General features: G+C 41.7%; 1 protein-coding gene across 1 annotated transcript in view; it reads right to left on the bottom strand.

The window, feature by feature from the left end:
* The window catches only part of FAM135B (family with sequence similarity 135 member B), a 180,894-nt gene that overhangs the window by 108,775 nt on the left and 44,540 nt on the right, over positions 1-27,579 (bottom strand). The window contains exon 2 of the mRNA XM_045561074.1: positions 23,562-23,641. Within this exon, the coding sequence (XP_045417030.1) occupies positions 23,562-23,641 (80 nt within the window). The remainder of the gene's footprint in view (positions 1-23,561; positions 23,642-27,579) is intronic.

The following is a 27,579-nucleotide window of genomic DNA, read 5'->3' as shown; positions in this document are numbered from 1 at the left end:
TCCAAAGACTGTCATGAGGATGCACAAAATAGCACCTACAAAAGACCTAGCACAGTACCTGGTATATTCAGTCGTGCAGTCAACAGAAATTTATTAGTGCCATTACTGCCAATCCATGGAAATATGTATCAGATGCCGGCACATATTTCAGAAGTTAGGCAAGTACATTTACTTTAAGGAAGATAAACAAGAACATTCATTTCCAGGAGTCATGACTTTTATTGCAACTTACATTTTCACAATATCGACCTGAATTGCTCTAAACCAAAACCATCAATACTGAAGAACGTTCGCTCAGGTGAATCTGTCTAACAGGATTTACGGAAAAGAGAAAGGGTCCTTAAATGGAGTCTGGAGGTGATGTGAAGTTCTTCATTCCTTTGTTCATCTTTTTATCCACCCATCAATCCACTGACTCAAATCCTAAGTATTGAGTGACTAAGGTATGCCAGGCACTTGAGTTGTGGCAGTGAACAGGATGGAGTTTCTGTCCTCACAGGACTCACGCTATAGAAAAACAAAACAACCCCCACAAACAAAGAAACAAAAATCACTCAAGAAACCATTCAGTTTTAGGTGTTACAAAAATAAAAACTGAAGGAAATATAGAACTCTTAATTTGTGGATGGGGAGGACTTAGGATCTAAAGACGAATAAAAGCATTTTTACAGGTTGTTAACATTGAAGTTTGACAGAGGCAGGAACAGACCCCGCAAACCGACGTGACAGGGCAGGTTCACATGCAGAGCTCGCCCAGGGAGCGCATGAGAACCACGGCTCTTGCAGCTCTCGGTCACAGCAGGTGAGTAACATGGTGTGAGGCAGGAAGGGAAGAAAGGATTCTGGAGAGATGTTACACATATCTGGCGAGAGCTATTGCTGTGTAATCTCTGTTTTTACCACCTCCAGTGTAGTAAAGAGGTCTCACCCCCTGTTAATCTGCACAGAGAGGGCCTAATCAGAGAGACTCATAGAGACCTCCAGTTTAGGGGCCAAGGGACCAGTGCACATTTCACTCCTCAGAGAGTTAAGGCAATCCCAGGCAGCAAGACAGAGGCTAATACATCAGGATTAGCTTAGATATTCAGAATTTGCTGAACCAGAGGTGAGACACATGGCGGAACAAGTTGTCCTGGTGTCATTTTAAGGCCTTTCTAGGACTCCAGCAGGACATTTCCGTGTGGTTGAAAGTTGTCCAATTAAGAAATGGAGATGCAAGGCAGGCTAAACCAGCAGGGGAGTCACTCATTAGGGACCCCTGGGGTTGCACCATAGCAGTGGCATGGAACTATGACTCAAGTACACCATGATACTGGAGCCAAACAGACCTGAATGCTAATCCCCACCCCACCATCTTACCTCCCTGAATTTCAATTTCCTCCAACTGTAAAAGGGAATAATGTTGGTTCCAGCATCAGGTTGCTGGGAAGAATATATGTGTGAGTAGGAAAGCCCATCTTAAGCTAATAGGCAAAAGCTTCAATACATTAAACTTAAAAGTTTGAAATGTCTGTATGAGACAAATTACATAAAACAAATTTAAGAGGCAAGCTAAAGACTAGGAGAAAATATTTTCTACATGATATATCAAAAATATTGCTATCAAAGATGTGTTTGGCAGTAGGTAGGAAACAAAATTATATTACTAAGGAGTAAATGATCCAAAGAAAAAGAAGCACAAGTTATGAATGGGAAATTCATAAAATGGGAAATAAAAATAACTAATAAACAAATGAAAAGTGATTCCACCTCTTCAGGAATAAGGGAATGGAAAACTAAAAGAAGATATTACGTTTTACCTTTCTAGATTGGTTTGGAGAAATTGATATTTTCACAAACTGCTAATGGAAGGTGAAACTGATACTTTGAAGTGCATTTTGGCAGTCTTTTTTAAAAACACGTAAAATCTGCATACCCTAGAACTGATTCAGCAATTGGGCTTCTCGGTGTCTACCCCACAGAAGCTCTTCACACATTTGTGCAGGAGGCATGTACAGAAATGTTTACAGAATCATCCTTGTTTGTAAAAGCCCCCAAACCGTGATGTGCTAGTACACGTTTAACAACTGGCTTCCTCAAAACAGACCTGATTTGTAGTGTTTGCTGATTTCTTGGCATAAACAGCCCCACCCACAGCCAATTTCAGTCTACCAAGGTGAAGTCACTAAAGGAGAAAAGATGTCCACTGTCAGCTCCATGAATTGGCACAGCTGGCTATGGCACACCAGCGGTACACATGAACAGATTTTGTTAAAGTATGACAATCCAATATCTACATATGACCTATCTACACACACACAAAATGAAATGCAGAGAACGTATACCAACAAGTTAGCTATGGTTTCCTTGGAGAGGCGAGGTGTCTTGGATTTGGGTAGTAGCCCAAGATATCTTTACCCTTATTTGAAATATTCTCAAGGAGCATTTAGCATAGATGACATATGGAACAAAACTAATGAAACAATCGAAACAACAAAGTTGTGTTACTTATGAAGCAAAATTAGTGAAAAAACAAAATTAATGAAATAGCCAATCAGTGTTGGTTCCTTTATTACTACTCTACCTCCTCATGCACACTGAGGGAAACCAATGAAATCTGTTCATTCATTCATGAAATAAATTGGTGCTGAGTGCTATAAGAAAAGATGGCGGTGATCAGGAGATCCATCAAGTTCACTAACGGAGGGAGTTAAAATCTGTTGTTGGAGAAATGGACGTTAATGAGTAATTTCCATCATAGCTGCAAATCTAACTGAGAAAGAGAGAAAGGAGGCATGCAATAGATGTGGTGTTGGAATGTCTGGGGTGCTATGAGGTAGGTATGTGGGGGGTCCCAGGCCAGGGAAGCCCACCTAGGTTAATAAAACATCCTGAATGATGTGGAGGAAAGGAAGGTGGGGGAAACAGGGAAGAGCAGAGACGGGGAGTGATCACACCGAAGGCAGAGTGCCTGTGAAGGCCTGCAGGAGAGAGAAAGAAGAGATTCTGAGCAAGTAAAAGCAGTTTGGCAGGCTGGAACATGGCAAGGTGAGCTAATGCCAAGAGGCAGGCAGGGATGGACTGGGGAAGCCTCTTCCGCCAGGTTCATGCTGATAATGAAAATGCTTATATGAGGAAGAAACCAAGCAAGCCAATAAAATTCTTTTTCTTTTCAGAAGAAAGGAAAAAGATAAATTTCCTTAACAAATGACCAGTCAACAAAATCTTCTAAAATCATATTCTACCATATGTGTCAAAGATTATCCACCTTGTGGAGCTTTGGAGAAGTGTCCAGCATGTCAGCCGTCCTACAAGGTCTACAATAGACATGGGCATCCTTCCTATTACAATGTTTGTCCATGCAGGCAGGAAGGACACCTAAAACAGAGGTCCTGGGCGGCCAGCTCCTCTGAAAACACAGTCATCCTTGCGTTTGTCCCTCTGCCTTCTCCACACCTTCCTGACAGTCTCTCATCAGTCCCTGTCACCTTGGTTTTCCTCTGGACATTTAATCCTTAGTTCCTTGGCTGCATGTCCACATTTTCTGAGGATGAAAGCCTATTTTCACTTTTTAAAAAATGTACATACATACACACACACACACACAGCGTCAGCTCAGACAACAGCATCAGGGCTTTCTAAGTGTCAAACAAAACTCTAGGCTTCACTTCTCAAAGGAGGTAGAGTCTTGCAGACAGTTTTTCAAGCCTCCACAATAGTGATACATGAGTTTGCAATTGTCATGAAACCCACCTAATAGGAATCACAATCTCTGAATAATGGAGAACGTTCCTCGTATTTTCTGACTCAACTTTTCCCTTCAGATCTGGTGAAGGAAGTACCTTTACTGACCAATGGCTTGATCCTGTGACAGATGAGTTGTGCATTCACTCATTTAGCTCAGCTCAGGCTTACACATCTGCCCTCCACCTCCGTCTGCTTTGGCCTAAAACGGCCGTGGCCCTGGACCCGCCCCAGAACTGGCTCCAGCCCTGTGGAATCTTCCCAGGAGGACCTCTCAGGGCAAGGAGGAAAACCTCATTGCTCCAGAGTCATCTCGTGAATACTTCAGCTAACACTCACTCTCACAACCATTAAGCCCACCTCCTCTGTTTATAGATCTAGGATTGGGATTGTGCCTGCATTTCACTTTTATCCCTGTGATACCTCATCCCGGAGGCCAAGCCCTTGGCAGCCACCAGTGCGTTCGGTTATCTTCCATGTTCCTGTCTATCCCATGGAAGTCAAGGGCCTTCTCTATGTGCCAGCAAAAGTTTTGTGTTTTTTTTGTTTATTTCCTAATTTAGTGATTATGAAGCATCCAATCCTCAAATGGCAACACACCCAGCAACATTGTCAGAGCTGGCTGTGACATGACAGTGTCAGCTACATCAAGGCGAGAAAAATCACACTCGGGAAGCTGAGACAGCTAAAAAATCACACCAGGCCAAAAGGGTGGCCTAAACACTGTGTCAGGAAGATAGACAGTGTCTGGAGCCTTAACACGGGGGCTTAAAAAAGCAGCGCTGCCTCTCAGGGAGTGATCAACAGAACATGCAGAGCTCCACATGGGTCCACACCATGAATCCTCACTGAGCCTCTCCTGCAAGCCGGCTGGGCTGCTTGAGATCAGAATCTGTGTGCGTGTGGCAGGGAAGACAGAGTAAGGAAGAAAATGTGTAGTTCGACCTGTAGTATCTGTTGGAGTAGCAATCACCAGGTGATTCTGAATGGGTACATTCGTCATGGCTGGGAGGGTGAGCTGGATTTCAATCTGTACAGAAGCAATTCAGAGAAGATTCACATCATGCTTTGATCCTAACACCTCTTAGTCCCCTAAGAGCAGGAATGTGGAGATTTAATGTCCTTAGAATGAGAACTCAATGATCTCAACTCATCTATCTCTAACTTTTGGCTTTAAACGTTAGGGTTTTTTTGTTTTGTTTTGTGCATCTGTGTGTGTGTGTGTGTGTGTGTGTGTGTGTGCTTGTTTGTTTTTGTTTTTGTTTTCCTCTTGATTTCAAAGGGAAAGGCCCCACTTAAGAAATTCAAACTTGGTTTTGGAAAATTCAACTTGATTCTCTTGTAAATTATTATTTCTGTTGACCTGTCCACCTAATGGCTTATTTTCTCATTGTAGCATTATCTTGTCAGGAAAGCAGAAACTTCCCTAGATATTTGGAGCAGAGAGAGACCCAGTGCAGGAATTTGGTTGCAAAAGCATCAGATCGGGTCAGGAAGGCAAAAGGGGAAGGAAGGATGTTGAACCTGATGTGGAATTGCAAGCAAAATTTATCAAATGTCAGGTGTTTGCTATATAGAACTTTTTAAAGATGCCATGTGCAGAGCATTTGACAAATTCAACACTGTTTCATAATAAAACACTCTCAGTAAATTAGGTATGGAAGACACGTACCTCAGCTTAATAAAGGCCATATATCTCAAGCCCACAGCTAACATCATACTCAATGGTGAAAAACTGAAAGCTTTTCCTTTAAGACCAGGAACAAAAAAAAAAAAGTGTGCCCACACCCACCACTTCACTTGAACAGAGTATTGAAAGGAGCAATTAAGCAAGGAAAAAAAAAAAAAATATATATATATATATTTTAGACAGAGAGAGGTAAAAATGTTCTTTGTAGATAACATTATCTCATATATAGAAAAACTTAAAAATTCCGCCAAAAACCTGTTAGAAAATATAAATTTTTCAATTTATATTTTTCAGGGATATTGGCCTGCAATGTTTTTCTGTTTTTTCTTGTGATGGCCTTATTTTGTTTTGGTATGTGGGTGATACTGATGGATAAACTTTATGGGTAAACTTTCATAAAATTAATTTGGAAGTATTATCTTCTCTTCAATTTTTTTGAATAATAAACAAATTCAGTAAAGATACAGGATACAAAATCAACATAAAAAAATTGTGTTTTTATACACTAACAACAAACTATCTACCTGAAAAAGAAATGAAGAAAACAATCCCACTTATAGTAGCTTCAAAAAAAAAAAATAAAGTATTTAGAGATAAATTTAACCAAGGAGGGGAATGATTTTTACATTGAAAACATAAGACACTAATAAAAGAAACTGAAAAAGACACAAATTTGAAAAGATATATTTTATTCATGGATTGGAAGAATATTGTTAAAATGACCATATTACCCAAAGTGATCTATAGATTCAACGTAATCCCTTTCAAAATTACAAAGTAATTTTTTATGAAAATAGGAAAAAGATTCTAAAATTCATATGGAACCACACAAGACCCCAAATATCCACAGCAACTTTGAGCAAAAGATAAGGCTTAGATGTTTGTTTCTAACAGATGCTCTCCACTCTCTGTCAAACACCTCTCTGTAACTCTTGGCCCTGTGGAAAGAGACTTCCCCTCTGAAATCCTCTCTGGCTCTTGCCTTTTCTCTTCATTCTCTGGCTATTCCTCCTCAGACATCCTCATCAACTCCTTTTCATCTGCCCACCCCTGGACATTTGCACAGCTTTAGAAGGCCTTGGTCGGCCTCTCTTCAAAATCCACAGACTCTCCACCCACAAACTCATCCTCACCCCTGGCTTTAACCTCAGCATATTTGCTGGTGACTCCATATGAATTAATTAATGTCAGCTCACACCTTCCCAGAAAACAGCTCAGGCCTCCATGCAGAACCCTTTATGTATTTTACTAATATCACAATGAATTATGCTTAGGCAATGCAGCTCCTAATTCCTCCATCCCCGAACTCAATCTTACATGGAAGTCCAACCTGTGAAATACGCAAACATGATTTGATGAATATATAGTTCAAATGCATAATAATACTTGCAAAAGAAAAAGAATGAAACCACAAGGTTATTCTGATGGACATGCAAGTTTGAAATGAGGAGTCTTAGATATGCGTGTTTTGGATAACAACGTAAGATACAGCATATTTAACATTTACAATAATCATTATAAATGTGTAAGTATTTTGTGTGATAAACCTTTGATTTCCACCCCCCCAATATTTTTGGTTCTACTTTCATTTTTACCTCGCATGGTAACTATTTCCCTTAATATTCAAGAACTCTAAAATTGATTAAGAGAGAAAAGTTTGGGGTCAATTTTTGTTTCAAAGTTCCACTTCTATATCCGATAAATGCTCATGCTCTTCCTTATGAATATTAAAGTCAGATAAGACGCATGGGGAGCTCAGGGTAAGTGCTGGAATTACATACAACACAATATCGTCATGACCTGGGCTGCTGTCTATCCTCATGTCACTGTATAACTCTGTGCTGAGAAGATGTGACCTGGCCAGGCCTGGCATCTGAGCCCCCCACATGTAAGTGTCACGGAGGGGTATGCCTGCTTGCACAATGCCGTGTGGTCAGACGTGTATTTGCTAAGTCACTCCCACAATGACACACAGTTGAAACAGGGGACAGGAGAATAGGAAGTCTATGCAAAAACAGAGAATATTGCATGAGTAGACAATATAGTGAGGGAATGAGGGAGGAGAGAAGCTGACATTAGAACACGACTTCTGTGTTGGTGACCTGTATGACCAAACTGAATCTTCACAGGACGCTGTAGGCAGGGTCTACTCTTGCAATCACTTTCATATGTAGAAACTGGACACTGGCCCAAAGTCTTACCATTTCAAAGAGGTGGAGCCAGGATTCAAACCCAGACAGACACTAGAAGTTATACTCGTAAAAGAGGTCTTTGGTGTATAAATATTTATCAAAATAACACAAACATTGCATCTCTTACATTTTTTAAAAGTTTAAACTATTTAAAAAGTAAAATTGGAATGACGTGTGTAGTCCAAGAAGCCCATCCGTGGAACACTGTCTTGGAAGCCCCAGCAGGTCTAATTTTGCCACCACTTTGACAGTGTCAGTGTGAACATGAAATGACAGCTGGGGGGCACGATGACAGGGAGAGGGGTCTGGATGCTGAGCAGGGGAAAGAATGTGGGTCTGAACCAGAGCAAAGCCAGTGGGCGTGGAGGGAACTGGAGATCTGTGGAGGAGGAGAAAGGCCCATTGATAGGACTGAAAATCTGATGAGAGGTTGAGGTGAGGGTGGACAAAGGCCTAAGGATGAAGCCCAGGTTCATCCTGCTGGACCAGTTACATGGTTATTTACCAACAAAGTTGATTTGTTCCTTCAGCCAGTGCTGATACAGGTCCTGTTCCCAGCGCCATGGGCACAACAGGGAACAAACAAGACCTGTCCAGACCCCAGAGTCTTGCTAACTGGATTCAAATCCTGTCTCCACCACTTAATATCCAAGGAACCTTGGGCAGGTCAATGAGGTTCACTATGCCTAGATGTCCTCTTCTATAAAAAAGGGGCCTAGTCATGTAACTTATCACACAGGGAAGGTGTGATGACTTAAGTACATGCATACACATAAAATATTAAAGTATGACTCTGGTACATAAAATACACTAACAACTTGCCAAAATATTAGTATTATTATTAAATTCAAGAGGAGATGCTGACAAAAGAATAAATGAACAAATATAAAATAAAATTAACTGCAGTCATCTGAAGATAAAAAAGAGTGAGGAGTTATGTGACAACAAGTGAAGCAGGGAAGTTACTAAAGGAAAAAAGAAAACTTGGCAAAAACGCCTCTCTCAGGAGGTGACATCTGAGCAAAGACCTGAGCTAACTGATAGAACAAACTGGAAAAAGGTTGGGAAAGGAAGTACCAAATTCCGGGCAAAGAGATCCCCAAGTTCAGAAGCTGAGTTGGGAATGAACTTGGTGTATTCAGGGAAGAGCAGCAGGGACAGGGAAGAGGGTGGAAGGTAACTGCGAGGGGAACTCAGAGATAGGATGACACAGAACAAACCAGAATCTATGAAGGAGTTTGGATTTTGTTCCAAGGTGTACTGCAGAGAGTAATGCAGTAGTTACAAGCTAGCCTGCCTGGGTTGGAATGCTGCACCTACCTCTTACTAAGGGTATAATCAGTATTTTCATCTGTAAAATGGGGATAATAATAGCAGCTACCCCATAGAGTTGTGAGAAGTGAGAAGAGTCAATATATGCAAAGAGCTTAGAATAGCAGTGCCTGATGCATATTAAGCATTTTATATGCATTAGCTGCTGCTGCTGTCATCATCATCATCATCTTTGCCTTCATTTTCAGCATCAGAAGAATTTGAGTAGGGGCCCAACATAATCTGAATTACCTGTAAGAAATATTCATCTGGGTTCTGTGTGGACTTGACAGACATCAGTGTGTCTTTGCCAGTGACGGACTAGACTGAGTTGAAACTCAAGATCTCTCCAGAGTGGTGGAGAGAGATTATTGCACTGAACACACACTGAAGGAGCTGACTCCTCCCTCAGGCAGATGGCTCTAAGCATCTGAATTTCACAGTTGCCCTGAATGTATGCGTGCTGGTCAAGATAAGTAAAGTCTTCACAAAAGTGCTGCCTTGCTAAGGTGAATGTACTCTACCAAAAAAAAAAAAAAAAGCGGGGGGAGAGAGGATAAAACAACAACAACAAAATAAAACCAAAAAGCTTCTCATGCTTTTACTTCCAGAGCATTCTGAGCAAAAGCAGCACTCTACAAGATTGAGTATTTCTCACAGCTTTTCCTTGAGATATTTCCAATGAGCTAACAAGATAAAAAGGGAAACACTGTTTCTGTAACTGTCCAAATACAATATGGATATTAAAAAGTAGGATAGGCATTTTCTGCTGGTTTCCTTGCATGAGAAGTGTTAACATAAATCTAATCTCTCATCTCGGGCTGTCATCGGAAAGAAAGGACCATTTGACAGGTGCACAGAGAGCCAGTCTGTGAGAAACCCTGATTGAGTAACAACATTGTCCACAACAATTCTACACTGGTTTAGAATATGTCTTCTTGTGGCAACTTGTTGGGCCTCTGTGGGAAATTTTATCTCTATTCCATCGCCTGAAGCAAGTTTTTCCTAATTTTTTATAGGGCACACATAAGTAGGACACTGTATCAAAGGCATTCTATGAAACACAAGAGCGCCTTTGTCTCCTGATCTTTCAAACAATAAATAATGGCTAGAAGTTCAATGTAACTTGCTCAGATACTGATCTGGCAGCTTCGTGTCTATTTTTGGATTTAATATCGCTATTTCCCCAACTTCTGTCATTCACATAAAACTTTCATGATTTTACCTATTTCCCTCTACCTGCATTGCTTAATATATTTTGCTTACAATGATTCTTTTTGTACTTAAGTTTATTTGCAAGTGAAACGTGCCATCATTCCCGTAAATTAATAATAAAAAAATCCAGTGTTACTGTCTATACATAGAAGGTATGGTTAGAAACAAACTCAATTAAAACAAATCAACATTATTAAAGTCTAGCTAGATACTCTTGCTAACTAGAGTAGGTGGTCCTGCACCTGATCTCTTTGTTAAAAAGGGAGATTAGCAAGGGTTAATGTATTAGACTAAAGATGTATTAGACTAAAGATGTATTTTAGACTAAAAATAATTTTCTTGAATTAAACAGACGTATGGAAAGAAAACTGAAAAAGAAGAAACTTTCCCATGAGGAGTCACATTCAGGTGCCTTATCTCACATGTGCCCTCGAGTCATCTTGATTCTTCCCACAGCACCAGGGCAGGGGCTGCTAGTGGGGCAGGCGATGCCCAGGGGCTCTTCCTTCCTGGAGACAACCTGAGAACTGCACCCAGTCCTAGGGCTGCTCTTCTCAGCCTCCCTTTTGTTTTCAGTCATAGCCATATAAATAAATCCAAGCAAATAAGACACAGAGGGACCTTTTTGAGCCCTCCAGGAAGACCTTTAAATAGAAGGAGGAACACACCCTCCCACTCTGTTCCTTCTTCCCCTCTTCCCTCCTTCCCTGTCAGTCTGCAGCTCAGGTGTGATGACTGCAGCGTCAGCTGTCACGCTGGACCCGCAGCTGGGCTTGACAGCAGAAGCAGCACAATGGGATAAAGGAGCAGGAAGATGGCTGGGACCTGGGTCCCTGATGGCCACAGGGGGCCACCATGCCAATTTGGGCTGCCCACCTCCAGACTCTAATGCAGGAAATCATCTTTCATTTGGTTTGAGCCCCTAGAGGTCACGTCTCCATTCCTCACAGTCCCACACCAAAGCTGCTGCTCACGTTGCACCTCGAGAGACGGCAATTTATGCTTTTAAGCATACCGTGAGGTAACAATTAGGATTCTTATCATACAGCTAAAAGAACTGAGATTCAGAGACATCAAGTGACTTTCTCAAAGGCGCAAAACCCCTAAGAAACTGGGCCAAGACATCAGCTCAGTTTTGTCTGCCTTCAAAGTGTATGCTCCCCGGATGATCCTGATATCTCTCAAAAAAGGCACATTTCAACCCATTATCATCATTAAACTTAATGCTTCAAAGGAACAGAGAAATAGAAAATCTTGTGTTTTTATTATTCAGATGAACCACCCAAACAACAAGCCCTACAGTTCTGGACTCAGTTCAACATGCATGACACCTGCCCGCCAGGCAGCACTGATTTATTGGTGTTTGCCTTGGATGCCATTGGCAGGGTGCCTGGAGTCTGCGAGCTGCCCCGTGGCTTAGGGAATGATTGAGAGGGAGAGATACACACACACACAGATGTGTGTGTGTGTGTGTGTGTGTGTGTGTGTGTGTGTGTGTGTGTGTGTACAGTCAAAAATATAAAAATTAGAGTCAAAATGTGTAATTAAATTTCCTCAAAATAATATTATATTGGTCACATTTAGTCTTTAAAAAAATTTCATTACATTTGCAAAGACCTTCCTTAAAAGTAGATTTTCTCACTTTGCAACATTTCTTGAGTATATAGAAAAGTCATAACTGTTCATGAATAAAGAGTTACTGGGAACTAATTAATTTTGAAAACATACCTTACAAAAAATAGATATTTTTCTGATTCAATTGTACAAAATTGGTTGACCTTAATATATTTGCTAGCAAGTGGGGTAAGGTCACCAAAAGTGAGAGTGTCTGGGCCCTGCTGGAACTTCTGAGATGACGCTAGGGGCCTGGTGTACGGTGCACAGAATCCCCATGGGTAGGAATGCTGCCCGGAGAACGTTCCCTTACTCCTTCCAGAGGTTCTGATCTACCTGCCCCTTCCACCATGTGCTCCCTCGGAGTAAAAAATGCACAAGGTAATCCTCGTGGTTACAACAGAGCCTGTGGCCTTGCCAAGGTATTTTTAGAACAGAGTTTGGACCAAGCAGAGATGGCCTTCCTGCCGTTCACGGCAGTTACTATTCCACTTGCCTAACTGCCTTGGCTGGCTCAGAAATGAATATTTATTTTCACAATTACACTGATTGCCATTGGCGCCAGATGAAAATGCAGCTATAATATTAATTGGGTGTCGGGCAGGTGGGAGGGGAAAGGAGAGGAAGGGATAGGTAAATTCACTCCTAATGGGTGTGGTGCACACTTGGTGCGAGATGGGCATCTTGTACCTCTGACTGGGATGGTGCTAAGGCAATATATGTAACCAAAGTGTTTTTACCCCCATAATATTCTGAAATGAAATAAAAAATAAAAATAAATTAATAAATAAAAATTGAAAAAAAAAAAAAAGTTGAGTGACCATACATGCCAGTTTACTGGGACAGTCCTAGCTATGCCTGCTGTTCTGGTATAATTTTGGATTCTGACCTCTTTCAATGTTAAAAGTGTCCAGGTTTGGATGACAAATTAAATGACCACTCCACTAATAAAGGCATTTTGTAGCATTCTAAATAAAAAAAAAAAAAAAGAAAGAAGTCCTCTGCTCCAAAGTCCCATCCTCAGGGACCTGTCTTTTACATTAAAGTGTTAAGACTTCAGAATTTCTTCTTACAACTGTAAGTCTCTGAGAAGATTCTATCATCCAATTATCCATCATTATTATTCATGTATTAGCGCAAGTACAAAATTCCAAGGTCTGGGAGAGCAGAGAGTTTATCTTACTTATGTGGCCCCAAGTGAATTTTTTCTTCAATATTTTCTCAGAGTGTCATCTCATTTCACTTTTAAAATCTAATGGCCCACGCAGGGAGGAGCTCTGCGATAAGGATGTGGACCCCATGCTGTGGCTTGAGAGGTCTAGAACAGCTCTCCCCCATGGGCTCTAGATAATCTCCCCGCTGATACTCTACTTTCCCAGCGTCTTACTTCAATCTTGGACTATCAGAGACTTTCTGGCCCAAACAGAAAGAAGTTGCCTTGCCTCTTTTATACACTTTGTTTTCTGTAAATAAGCAGGTTTTTTTTCCCCCTTTAAGAAACAGTTTAATGACTATAGAGAACTCAAAACAGCTTATTTGCCTAGTGAAACACTCACTTCCTTCAAACACAACTTTGTGGGCAGAGCTACACCTGGGGTGGCCGCTGAAGCGATGACAGCTAGTTGTTTCACCTTCAAGAGCACACTACTTTCTTCTCTCTCTCTTTTTTTTTTTTGAATTGCATGGAATTCAGCTTTCCTCCTCTTTTTATTCTTTGGCCCAAGCTTTATTCTCTGATATGGTCTTTCATCCACTAATTCAATAAATGTGCACGGCATGTCTGCTATGCCCCAGGCTCTGCTAGGCCCAGCAAGCCAGAATCGAAGAAAGCAGCATGGTGCCATCACTGTGGAATGTGAATTTATGCATCGCCTTCCACATGGAAAATTAACGTATATCCCTAAGTATCATGATAAAGAAAAATTTTTTCATTTAAAGGAAAGACTGAAATGACTTTGAATATGTACATGCAATTTTACAATGGTCTTTTCATTGTCCATCACCTCCTTCCGCAGTGAAAATCCCTGCTTGAGACCCCCAGTGGGGTGAAGTTCCCGGCTATGAAAGAAGACATCTGTGGCTGGGCATCTGGTGGGGTTCAGAAAGCTCCAGAACCAGTGTCAAACACACAGGAGGCCCTCAGGGAACACGGAACAAGCAGCAATCCATCAGGAACAACATTTCAGTCCGTGCCACTCTCCCCTCACGTCGGCCAACTCTAGCTCCTTTAACAACTAAAACTAACCAGCATGGACTGAGGGCTTATGTTGTCAGCTCCCTTCTATGTGCCTGCACAAATTAACATCTGCAATTCTTACAACAACCACGTGAATAAGTTATTGCTCCCATTTTACAGAGAAGGAAAATGAGGCCTAAAGAGGTTAGTAAAGAGTCCAAGGTCACCCAGTGCATGCCCAGGTGTCTGGTTCTAGAATCAATTTGTGTAATGCTCTAGAGACAGAGATTGTTCCCCCCGTGCCCCCATCCACAAGGTGAGCCACTGCGAAGCCTGTGGGGCATCTCTCTCTGGGCATGTCCTCCAGGGGCCCTTCACTTTTTCTTCCTCTTTCTCTCTAGGTTTGCTCATTCAAAACTCAGTGTACTGGGTACAAGCTCCACCACAGAAGCTATTATTGCTACTCCCTGAGCCAGGAACAGGTAGAGGACCAGGGGCCCTGGAGCCTTACTTAGTGGGGAAATGAATACCAGCTTGGGGGTGCTCACTCAAAGTGAGCTGAACTCATAGAGACCTGCTGGGGGGACTTTCTCATTTTCTGAACATGGGGTGACTTGCATTGATGGCCTTGGACTGGAAGTCATTCAGGTATATTTACAAAAGAGAGCAACTTTCCCAAGGAGGCCCTGAGCACCCAGGGCCCTTTGCCTCCTGAGCCCTCATCACCCACACTGTAATTGACACTCAATCTCTCTGCTCCACACCCTGGTCTCGGAGCCCCAGGAGGGCAGGCAGCCATCAAGTTCATACACTTTCAGGCACTAGGAATTTGATGCTGAGTAAGTATCTCAATAGAATTCACATCAAATTTGGGGTAGACTAAGAGGTTATTCCTGCCAGATATGGTAGGAGATGGTACAAGGCTGCAATGTCCTGGTGTGTGCATGTACACATGAGAATCCATGCATATGGCTCCCAATGGGACAGGAACCCTACTAAGTACCCACATGTATCACCTTAACCAATCCACCAAATAGCTCTCTGGGGTCTTTCCTATCATTAGTGTCCCATGTATAGAGGACTAAACAGATGCACAGAAGCTACCAGCACAGGGAACAGGAAGCCAGGTGAACCTCAAAACCTACTTTCTAACTGCTGTACTATTTCTAGGGTTTCCAGATACAGGTGGTAAAATGACAGCCAAGGATTTGTGGGCAAGTCACTTGTTATGGGTGTGCCCTCAGTGAGCCCAGTGTGGAGAGTATGGGTCCAGGGTGGGGAAAGAGAGAGAGATGGGCCTGGGCACATTTATCAGAGGTCATGAGAGTGAGAAGGGCACATCAGCCTGGGCAGGCAGGGGACTATGGAGTGTGAGTTATGCCTCAGCACCATCTGTCCTGAGGGAAGGGGGCTGGGCTTCCCTGACCCTGAGTTAACAACCATTGCTTCACATCGGGGATGGGGGTAGGGGTGAGGACAGTGGGATTCAAACTCCCAGACAAATTCAATGATTGGAACAAATGCTTCCTGTAGCCTGGGGTGGTCTCCCAAAGTGAAACCCCAGGTTCAGGTGACAGAAAACACACAAACATGGGGTGGGAGAAGCACAGAAGAGCAAGAGGGAGTGCAGGAGGGTCCACACCACGTAGATAAAGGTTGAGTGAAGGACCCTCAGATGAGCAAATATTACTAAGAATTCTGACAGGGGCAGGGATCACCCTTAGCCAACCCAGTCGTTGGAGGCAGCACGCGTTCTTCCTGCTGGTCCAGTGGGAGGAGAAGTGGGAAAGGGCAGGGGAGGAAGGGACAGGCATTCAAAGTGGAAGGGACTGCAAGAGCAGGAGCCAAGATGAGTCAGAGCACATGAAGGAACAGGAGACTGAAGAAGGCTTCCTGACGAGGGCCCTAGAGCCCACGCAGGCTTTAAGATGAGGTCTCGGGGACAAAGGATAGAGCGACAATGCTGGCTTGACCCAAAGGATCACTGGCCCAGCTGGCAGAGTGGGTCCCTCGCCTGTGCAAGGAGTAGATATACCTAAGGGACCCCTGGGCTTCACCGTTCCTGAGCTGACTGCTGTGACTTGGCTGGAAGCCAGGCGGCTGCAAGAGCCTCTTCTAAGTGCTTTGCTTATTCAGGGAGTGTACCCTGCCAGCCCTGGGCAGCCTCTCCTCTAGCTCCAGGCAGGTACTTAGAGCCTAGGACCTGGAGTGTTTTACCTGCTTAGCATTCTCCATGAAAACCAGAATATTTGATATTTAGGTTCACTTTAATGGACCCTGAAAAATTAGATTGATTCATTTGGAGAATAAATATCTCTCCCCTGCCCCCTACATGGTGAAACTCTTAAATGCTTCCACTTAATGGAAATGGAAATTACCTCTCAAAATATTACTAAAACTAATCATGACAAACTTTATACATTTGTACAATTTACTGTGCTAGCTTTCCTCTTGCTTTGATGAGCAATGACTAGCAGATGCCTATTTTTTGCCTAATCTTTTGCCATAACTTCAGTACGTTTGAACAGACCCCCCTTTCCTAAGTCTGACTTAATTCATCAGACCCCTAAAAAGAAAGAGAAAAAAAAAACTTTTTTTTTTTTTTTTTTTTTACCATCTCTAGGTAGAAAGAGACTGCAGAATCTGTTAAATAGCACCATTTTGGTGGAAGGAAATAGCAAGGCTAAGTACGCTTAACATTTATTCATAGAACTGGATATATCGGTTACTTGTAATTGTAATCTTGAATTCAGAAGAAAAGAGAAAACAATGTTGAGACCCACAAAATGTAAGCAAACCTTTGAAGTAAATATAATCACATATTTAACTTTCTTACATCTGTTTTCTCTTCCTGGAACACCTTAATTCTCACATTTCAATTAATTACCATTCATCTCTGTATTTCTCAGGGCACAGTAGTACATTTCCTGCCTTAGAGGAGGCATCGAAAAATTTGTTGAACTGACATAAATACCAATTTGAATCACAGTGCCAATATGCTTGACTGACAAGTCTATGTTCAGTGTATATTTTAGGAAAAGACAGACCATTTGAAATCAATTATACATATATGTGTATACAGTTATATGTATTTATATGAATAGGAAGGTCATTTGAAATCAATTATACGTATACATGTGCATGAACATGTTTACATATGCATATATATAGGTGTGTATGTTTCTATCATGTTTTAAGATTACTACTAAGAATAATGAAAGTAACATGCAATTTGAGTACTGAGACATAAAAAATTTCTGAACTTTCCCATCATACTTTTAAGGAAAAATGTGGCCCTTGTTTCTGTTCTGTTCCATCTCTGCTGCATAACTGGCTGTGGGCAAACCACATGCCATTGGCAGGCTTCATTTAGCAACTATCAGATGACAGTGTACAGCCTGGCTCTGACTTGGATGTGTACACCCCACCTGTCTAAGAATGCACAGGGATGCAGTAATGACACAAGAAGGCTGTGACAGTCTGCATCATTCTTTAAGGCCATTGTGCCCACACAGCATGACATGGCACAGGGACTATCACACTATACTAAGTCACAGTCTTGCTCCCAGCCATTCCTGAATCCCAATCTCCATCTTCCATCAATGCCCTTGAGGAAAACTGAATGTTCCCTCCTGTTTGACCTTGGCTTTCCTTCCCCCATGCTGCAGAGTCCCTCTGTCTCAGTTACAGCCGATCACCCTGTTGAAACATCTCTGGATCGCCTTTGTCTTGGGAACACCTCCGCTAGCTCCATCTACAAGCTTTCCTTGAATCCATAGTAAGACTTTTTATTAATGGATAGTAATACCATGTACATTTTGTTTTTCCCATTTTGTATCAAGCGTGGTGTTAGGGGCTTCACCATCATGCTCTCAAGCCCTTTCAGCAACCCCAGGCAAAAGGTATGATTAACCCCATTATAGTAAAATGTATGCTCAGTGGTTGGAGGGCTTGCCTGGCACTCATAGCTCTAAAGTGTACAAGCAGGATTTTAACGTGACTATCTGAGTCTAGGTCCTTTCTGTTGCAGGACCTGCCACCCTAAAAATCTGAGTCTTTAATCTAACAAATTCCACTGAATCTTCCCAAATTTTTTTTTTCTTATTTCAGCATATTATGGGGATACAAAAGTTTAGGTTACGTATATTGCCCTTCCCCCCCACCTCCCCAAATCAGAGCTTCAAGCATGTCCATCCCCTAGATGGTGAGCATCACACTCATTATGTATGTATACACCCATCCCCTCCCCCCCACATCTGCCCAACACCCAATTAATGTTATTCCTAAATGTGCTCTTAGGTGATGATCAGTGAAACCAATTTGATGGTGAGTACATGTGGTGCTTATTTTTCCATCCTTCTGATACTTCACTTAGTGGAATGAGCTCCAGCTCTACCCAGGAAAATACAAGAGGAGCTATATCACCATTGTTTCTTATAGCTGAGTAGTACTCCATGGTATACATATACCACATTTTATTAATCCACTCATGTATTGATGGGCACTTAGGTTGTTTCCACATCTTTGCAATTGTGAATTGTGCTGCTATAAACATTCGAGTGCAGATGTCTTTTTTATAGAATGTCTTTTGTTCTTTTGGGTAGATGCCCAATAATGGGATTGCTGGATCAAAGGGTAGGTCTACTTGTATCTGTTTAAGGAATCTCCATATTACTTTCCACACAAGGTTGTACTAGTTTGCAGTCCCACCAGCAGTGTAGGAGTGTTCCTGTCTCTCCCCATCCACGCCAACATTTATTGTTTTGGGACTTTTTCATAAAGGCCATTCTCACTGGAGTTAAGTGATATCTCATTGTGGTTTTGATTTGCATTTCCCTGATGATTAGAGATGTTGAGCATTTTTTCATGTTTGTTGGCCATACTTCTGTCTTCTTTTGAAAATTTTCTATTCATGTGCTTTGCCCACTTTTGGATAGGGTTGTTTGGTTTCTTTCTTGCTGATTTTCCTGAGTTCTAAATAGTGAATCTTCCCAATTTTTACTGAAGTTAAAGGAGAACAATAGGAAGATATTGCAATTAGTTTTCTTTTATGTTTTAAAATAGTCGAGGGAAGCCTTGGGCTCAGTGAATCATTAGACACTGTAATTTATACTTTTCTATTTCTTGTCACTCTTGTGGGGAATTAATTAACCATAGATGTGCAGGTTTACTTCTGAACTCTCAGTTTTATGCCATTCATCGATATGTGTATCCTTTGCCATTACTACACTGTTTCGATTACTGTGAATTAATCCCACTTAAATTGGAAAGTACAAGTCCTGCAACCCTGTTTTGCTGTTTCAAGATTGTTTTGACTTGGGTCCCTTACATTTCCATACAAATTTTAGGATTGGCTTTCACAATTCTAGCCAATTGGAATTTTTCTAGGAATTGTATTGAATCTGTAGATCAATTAGGGGAATATTGCCATCTAAACAATATTAAATCTTTTACTTTATGAACAAAGTCTGTCTTTTCATTTATTTTGTATTTTTTTATTTCTTTCAACAGTGTTTTGTAGTCTTTAGTACACAAGTACTCTTTGATTAAATTTATTCCCAAGTATTTGATATTTTTGATACTACTGTAAATGGCCTTTATATTTATCCTGAACACTAGGGCCAAACTGCCCAATATCCCCATATCCACACAGAAGGGGCCCCCTTTGTACCCTGTACCCAAGTCCATGAGCACATTTGATACTATTACAGTTGCTGTCACTGCTCACATATCTATCCCTTCTCTAAAGCTAGGATCTTTCCAGAATGCCCAAGGGGAGGAGATTTCCTAACCAGCATGAGTTCAAAGCCTGTCACAGTCTACTCAACTACATATACTAATATATACAGCTAACTCAGACAAGAATAAGCCATCAGTTTTCCAGAGAAATCTTCCCCAAATCATCTTTTTAAAAAAGGTATTGAAAAAGAAAACACAATAGGGTACAGGCTTTTCCCATAACGAATTACTATATATCATCCACAGGCTGTAATCATAAACATCTAGTTTGTAAAATCCAATGAGACATTGTTTCACATCTAGAGAATCTGCATCTAAATCATCTGCATAATTGAAACATATTTTCATATAATGTGACTATTAGAGAACTGACATACTTACAAAGAATAAAAATGCAGAATTCTGTCCTTTAATATATGAGGCAACACCATATGTTTGAACAGCACTGGGTTTATGTTGTCAAAGTGCTTTCATTTCATCTGGCTGTGTCTGTGAAACGAAACCAGTCTCCCTGGTATGACACAAAACAGCCACCCCCCGCCCCCCAACCACAACTTATTTCTCTTCTCAGGGCAGCCCAGTTCTCACCAGTAGTCACACCAGATCTCTTGCCCCCGTGGAACACTGTTGTTCTGTTCAGGTCTCAATGACATCAGCCATTCTGTTACTTCCGCTCTGATCATCGTTCGCTACCCTTATCTGTGGGACCAAATTTTACTCATCCTTCACAGTCTCATCTATGAGGTCCTTCCTCAGCCAAGCCACCCAGCTCCTACCTTGGGCAGTCCTGCATGGTGTCACTGCTCCATCCAAGTGACGGCCACCCCAGTCTCCACTGGGCAGAATGCTGCTGTGTGAACAGCTACTTTACCAAATCTTACTCTGGCTAACGGTTACTCTGAGCATGAGGCAGCACTCTAATCATTTTACTTGCATAATTCATTCAATCCTTACCACAAACCTATGAGATAAATGCCACCTAGCATCCCCATTTTATAGATGAAGAAACTGGAAAACAAACTGGTTGAATAACTTCTCTAAATTCAAGCATCTTGGAAGTGGCAGAACTAGAATTTGAACCTCAGAAGCCCAGAGGTTCTCACTCTCACTGATACTGAACTGTGTCTCTCTAAACTCAGTACCTTTTCTATTTCCGTTTTAAGGGTAAGTGGAACAAAAAGCCAAATTAAATAACCTGTTCCAACAAGACTATTCAACTAATGAATACCAAAGACATCATTAGATTCCAAGTGTTTCCACTCTTCCTGGTTCTTTTTAATATATCATACTTTGTTGCCAAAACATTTTTTCTTTTATTCCTCAAAGATACATGCAGGTAATGGAAAATATATCTGGATGATTGCCAGCAAACGTGATGCCAAGGCTTCCTGCCACCACTGTGCATGCAGAAGGAGCTTCCATGAATAGGAGAAGCCTATTTCCCTTCCACTTGGGCTGACCTTGTCACTTGCCTTGACCAATGGGCTATGGAGGATGTGACCTTGTGAAGCTCCCCACCTAGCCCTTAGCACCCTGGAATCTTCCACGCATTCTCTCTTGGTGAACTGAGCTGCCAGGTTAAGAAGTCTGACCTCCCAGCTGGAGGCAGAAGCTCAGCTTTCCCTTGTCCAGTCCCGGAGGCAGACAGATGAGTGAAGACATCCTGAGGTCTCGGATGAATGTAGTGCATAAAAGACCCTGGCCAATCCAAGCCATCTCAGAACATTAAAATTAGAGATTAAACCATTATTTTAAGCTACTATGCTTTGGAGTGCTTTGTAATGCAGTGGTATCGAACATTCACTTTGAAAAAGAAATCACAAATGTGGTACCCCTCACCCATGCAATAGTCCTATTGTAAATTACCGCTGGCCTCTGTGTTAGCATTCACTTCTAAACAGTGTGCTACTGTAAAGCTCAAGGCAAACCAACTTCACCATGATTATTCCTCTGTCAAACTAGAGCAAAAGAGAAAATAGATTTTTCCCAAAAATATTATTTTTCTTTTGTCTCTGTGCAGCACTATCTCAGGTCCTTCTTTCCCACAGCTACTTGCTGGGCTTTGCCAGCCACTGGGCACCCAGTAGCCCAAGAGAAGGCTCAGCCCAAGAAAGGAACCAAACACATGTCGTGCACAGTCAGCAGGAAGAAGCAGGGTCCTTGTCAGGAACCTGGGGCTGGCTGTCATCAGGTCACCAGGGCTGTTGTTCCCACCTGACCTGCAGGTCCCACCCCCAGGCTTTTATCTTGGCCCTGAGAATGGAACCCTGATCGGACATTTACTTTGTGCCAGGTCCTCTCCTCACACACTTGCACTTACATTCTCTATTAAATGTCCTTTTCATTTATAATCTCTAAGACAAAAAAAAAAAACTATGAAGGATGGATTTGTATCCTTATATTTCAGGTGAGGAAATAAACCTCAAGCTGCTGATAACATACCTGGGGTCACACACCTAGTTTATGTAATGTCGGCACCCAACCCCTCTACTCTCTCTGTGGACACCAGGAACCTTCTTCTCCCGAAAGCTGGGGTAGGGAGGAGGCACACCACAGGGTGGTAGCAAAAGAGGGACTATGTGGATTCCTGAATCACCCTGAATGCACACTGGACGTAGAGGAGTGGGTGGCTACCCAGGATCAGATGCTGATGTCTTCCCAGGAGAGAGGAGCAGAGAGAAAGAGAAGGAGCACCATGGAAATACGATGACCTGACTATTACCTAACACATTGTCCAGAGTCAGGGAGAAGCAGGTGGTCAGCAGTATTTCCCTTCATGGAGCACAGGCTTGAGTTAGCCTATTGCTCATAAGCCTCAGGCCTCCTCTAATGTCCCCTTGCGTGGCCTGAGGAGCTGACTCCCCACTCCAGACCTCCTCCAAAGTGGAGCCAGGCAGACCACGACATCTATACCCCTAACTCTGAGTACCCAGTCGTATGTGATTTCACTCCCCATAATATCACTGCCAATTCCAAATGAATTTTATGAAGTATACCTGTGACCAGAACTCTTAACTCTACTGGATCCAATTTCTATAACATTCTTGGCTACTCTTAAACAGATTTTCCATAGCTCTTTTTATCCCACTATATTGTCCTTGGTTTTAAGGTTAAGCTGGTCTAACATAGTTCTCCCCAATTTGCTAATATAACCTCCATATATCTCTGCTAGTTTTATTTCTGGTGCAATACGTTCTATATTTCTCACTTAACATCGTATCACAGAGCACCTGCTCGGAGCCCTCAACACCCGCTTAATCTCCAAACCAGGACGCGGGTTGTCCCTGGCCATCCTTCTCGAGCTGGGGGCCTGGCATTTGGAGCCCTCCTTTTGTATGGTGAGCCCCACCACAACTGCCTACTCACTCAGGCCTCTATGCCTAGCTGATTTCCACATTCTCTTTAATGACAGGCTGCTCCTTACCCACTTGCTGGGTGCCACTTCCCACCAGTTTCCTTCCTGACTTGACTTAACCAACCCCCCAAAGCCAGTTTATCCCCAAGTATCAGCTGCTCCTGGAATAATGTTATTTTTATTTTTTTTTTATTTCAGCTCATCATGGGGGTACAAAAGCTCAGGTTATATACATTGTCCATGTCCCGCCCATCCCTCTGAGTCAGAGCCTCAAGAGTATCCATTCTCCAGACAGTGCGCCTGGCACTCACCATGTAGTCATACCTCCATAATGTTATTTTTTAAAGCCAAGTTCTCTTTACAACAATGTACACCCATGGCCACTTCCAAAAGCTGGTCTCCATTCCCAAAATTCACACATCCCACATTCACCAATGATTTACCGAGCACCTCTATGTGCCTCACATGCTGCTATGCCCTGGCATGCAGTGACAAAGGAAGGTTTACCATCGGGAGCAGGCGCCCAGCTGCCGTTCTTCTGCTCACCTGTCTGCCCAGCGATGGAGGCACTGACTCTGTGAGGGATCCTTGAGGACACCTTCAAGGTCACTCGGATCTGGTAATACCTAAGAAAAGAGCAAAGGACAGGCTGCTGAAGATCAGACTCCTTGATGCTGACAACTTCTAAAAATACCTAAACTTAACCGTGAAAGCCATAGGAAACCAGGGAAGTTTCTTGGCAGCATGCACAATCATCTGGCATCAAAGAGAAACGTATTTTATCAGCAGGGTCAGAGAGGGAAGGAGGGGCAATGTCAGAGGCAGGCAGATGAGCTCACTTGAGATCATACAAGACTGAACAAGGTTAGAGATGATAGGAATAGAGAAAAGGAATAGCTGGGTCTGGTGACACAGTTATGATTTGGGGTGTGAATTTTCTTTAGTCAGGAAAGTCCATTGTTACAGGTTCTTTAATGCATGGTGGAAAACCCATATAACAAAGTGAGTTTCTATCACATCGCAACACAGAAAACCACTTCCTTTGGAAACTCAGCAGCTGACTTGTTTTTCCTAAGGGTATTGCCAAACAGTTTTCCCAGTGCATTTCTTTTCCCTGTATGTTCAATATATCACTCCCATTTCCACATCCCATCATTTCAGCGCATCCTAGAGGTTCCCATGCTGTCAGTATACTCTCTTATGTGCCCTCTTTGGCCACAAGTGCAGATCCATCTTGTGATTCAACAATTGCTTTGCATTTAATGATCATGACCACTTTGCCTATAAGTACTTGGGAACATTTCTGGTGTCATAATTGTTCTTCCCTTCCACTGATTTTTAACCCCATTATGAAATGGAATGTAAATAAAATAAAGTGCAATATAAGGAAAATGGACCCTGAACACATCAGTCTCCCATGGCTCATTGAGCTCATACCTGGGGGAGTACCCTGTTCTTGACACAGCTGCACTGTGAATATACTGAGAGAATGTTTCTGCAGGCAGGCCCATGTTTGTTTTTACGTGTAAATAATGAACAGAGGAGATGTAGGACAAAGAGCATTGGCACTGGATTCAGAGCTGTAGCTTGGGTGACACCATTTCCAGCTGTGGGATATTAAGTACATCACATAACTTCACCAAACTTGTTTCTGTCCATAAAATTAGTTAAGAAAAAAAAAAATCCCTGCCGTGACTTCTGCTTCCCGAAAGATGGAGTAGACACACTGTCCTCTACTCTTTGCACTAAGCACAACTCAAAATTCTAGACAGTATAGCGAGAAGAGAGCAGACAGGCTAAGGACCCCAAGGCCCAAAGAAAGGCATGGTGGTGAGTTTTCTGCATTTCATTTTGCCTCATATCCCAGGATGGAAGCTGAAGAAGGTGAAGAACAGGGAATGCTAACAGCCATGGATAAAAAGAGCCCTATCAAAAAAGCTTGCTCCCTCTAACCAAAAGATCAGAAAGGGGACAGCCTAGGAAGATAGAAAACTTTTAGACAATAGCTGTGTACTTCAGACAAGAAACCAGAAAATACTGTGGCACCACCTCCACCCACATCTTCAAAGATCCCAGAGGAAATCCAGACTTGCACCATTGCCAGGTTGTTAAAAAGCTCTGCTCCCCACCCTGACCTGCCAGCAGAGGTCATGAGCAGGGAGCCAGACTTCCAACCCCAGTGGATGCTAAAGAGAAGCCCACCTCTCCAGTCTAAGTGGGGACCATGCGGGGAGCCTAGACCTCCACCCGCCACCCAGCAGTAACAAGGGCATAAATATGCCCATGGGATTTTTGACACAGGTTCAGAAACAATTCAATGGAGGAAAGACAGCCTTTTAAATGAATTGCCCTGAAGGAATTGGACGTTCTTAGTCAAAATAACCACATGCAAACCTCAACTTTAATCTCACACCTTATATAAAAACTCAAAATAGATTATAAACTAAAGTGAAAAATGCAGAACTATTAAACTTTTAGAAAGAAATGGAAAATATTTTAAATATAGAGCTAAGCAAAGAGTTCTTAGACTTGATACAGAAAGCATGATCCATAAAAAAAACAAGTGATACCCTCATGCCATTCACAGGAACACAGTGGCGGAACAAATTTGAATCATCTGACACACAGGTTCCCAACAGAGGTTGGGCAATACTGCAAACAAGTATCTTTTTGAAGTATACTTAGTGGCACATGTTTTTGTACTTTATGTTTTTTGTTGGTGATTCTGCTTTTTAAGATAGCTCCCAAGCATATGGCCAAGTGCTATGTAGTGTCTTCAAATGCAGGAATGCCATGATGTGCTTTACAGAGAAAGTATGTGTGTTAGATGAGCTTTGTTCAGCTATGATTTTTAGTGCTGTTGGCTGAGTTCAATGTTAATGAATCAATAATACATATTAAGTAAGGTATTTTTAAACATCAACACACATAAAACAAGGTTATGTACTGATCAGTTGACAGAAGTGTGACCAGAAGCTCACAGGTACCTATACCTGTATTTCCTCCAGGAACAATAGTTCAGTATTTGCTAATTCAGTGTTCACGGTGACTTTATAGAACATACTACTGTGAGCAATGAGAATTGACTATCTGACAAAGGACTAGTACCTAGGATATAAAAAGAACTTTCATCAGGTACAGAAGTGCACACCTATAATCCTAGCTACTTGGGAGACAGAAGAGAGAGTATAGTTTGAGCCCAGGAATTTGAGACCAGCCTGGGCAACATAGCAAGACCTCATCACTAAAAAAATAAAATAACGCTCAAAATTCAATAGCCAAAAAAAAAAAAAGGCAAACACACGAAGAGAAATCTAACCAAAGAGGACATACGGAGGGCAAATAAGACCATGAAAGGGTATTCAAATGTCCATACCACCCAAAGCAATACATAGATGCAGTGCAATCCCAATCAAAATTCTAATGACATTTTTCATGGAAATAGAGAAAAAAAATTCTAAAATACACATGGAACCACAAGAGATCCTAAATAATTAAAACAATCTTGAGAAAGAAGAATAATCAGCAAAATGAAATGGTAACCTATAGATGAAAGAAAATATTTGCAAAACATATATTTGATAAGGGGTTAATACTCAAAATACATAAAGAACTTATACAACTCAATGGCAAAAAATAAAAAATAAAAACCCACATAATGCAATCTAAAAATGGGCAAAGGACCTGAATAGACATTTTTCCAGAGAAGACATACAAATGACCAACAGGCATGTGAAACGGTGCTCAATGTCACTGATCATCAGGAAAGTGCAGATCAAAATCAAAATGAGATGTTACCTCATACCGGTTAGGACGATTGTTATGAAAAAGACAAGAAATAACAGTGTTGGTGAGAATGTAGAGAAAAGAAACTCCTATACACTGTTGGTAGAAATATAACTTTGTACAACCATTATGCAAAATACCATGACAGTTCCTCAAAAAATTAAAAATAGAATTACCATTTGACCCATCAACCCCTCTACTGGTATAGACCAAAAGGAAATAAAATCAGCACCTGGTAGAGATACCTGTACTTCCCAGGTTCACTGTAGCACTATTCACAATAGCCAAGTTATGGACAACCTAAGTGCCCCTGGATGGATCAATGGGTAAAGAACTGTGGAACTGTACAAGATAGAATGGAATACACATAATGGAATGTCATTCAGCCTTAGAAAGAAGATACTGCTATTTGTGACAATATGGATGAACCTGGAGAACATTATACTTAAGTGAAATAAGCCAGATACAGAAAGAAAGATACTACATGATCTCATATATGTAACATTAAAAAAAAAAAAAAAAGAACAGAGACATACACAAAAACAGAGAATAGAGCAATGGTTACCATGGGCAGGGAAGGAGAAGAAATGGGGAAACGTAGGTAAAGGATACAAAATTGCAGTTGGGTAGGATGAATAAGTCTCCAGATCTAATGTACAGTAGGAGGATACAGTTAATATTATATTATATGCTGAAAATTTGATAAGAGAGATTTTAGGTGTATTTATCACAAAAAAAAGTTAAAAAATAAAAAGGAGGTAATGTTGGAAGACATTAT

The sequence above is a fragment of the Lemur catta genome, chromosome 9 (assembly GCF_020740605.2).
Source record: "Lemur catta isolate mLemCat1 chromosome 9, mLemCat1.pri, whole genome shotgun sequence".
NCBI classification, from domain to species: Eukaryota; Metazoa; Chordata; class Mammalia; order Primates; family Lemuridae; genus Lemur; species Lemur catta.
Note: the sequence above shows the minus strand (reverse complement) of the source record. Positions and strands in the feature narration are given on the sequence as shown.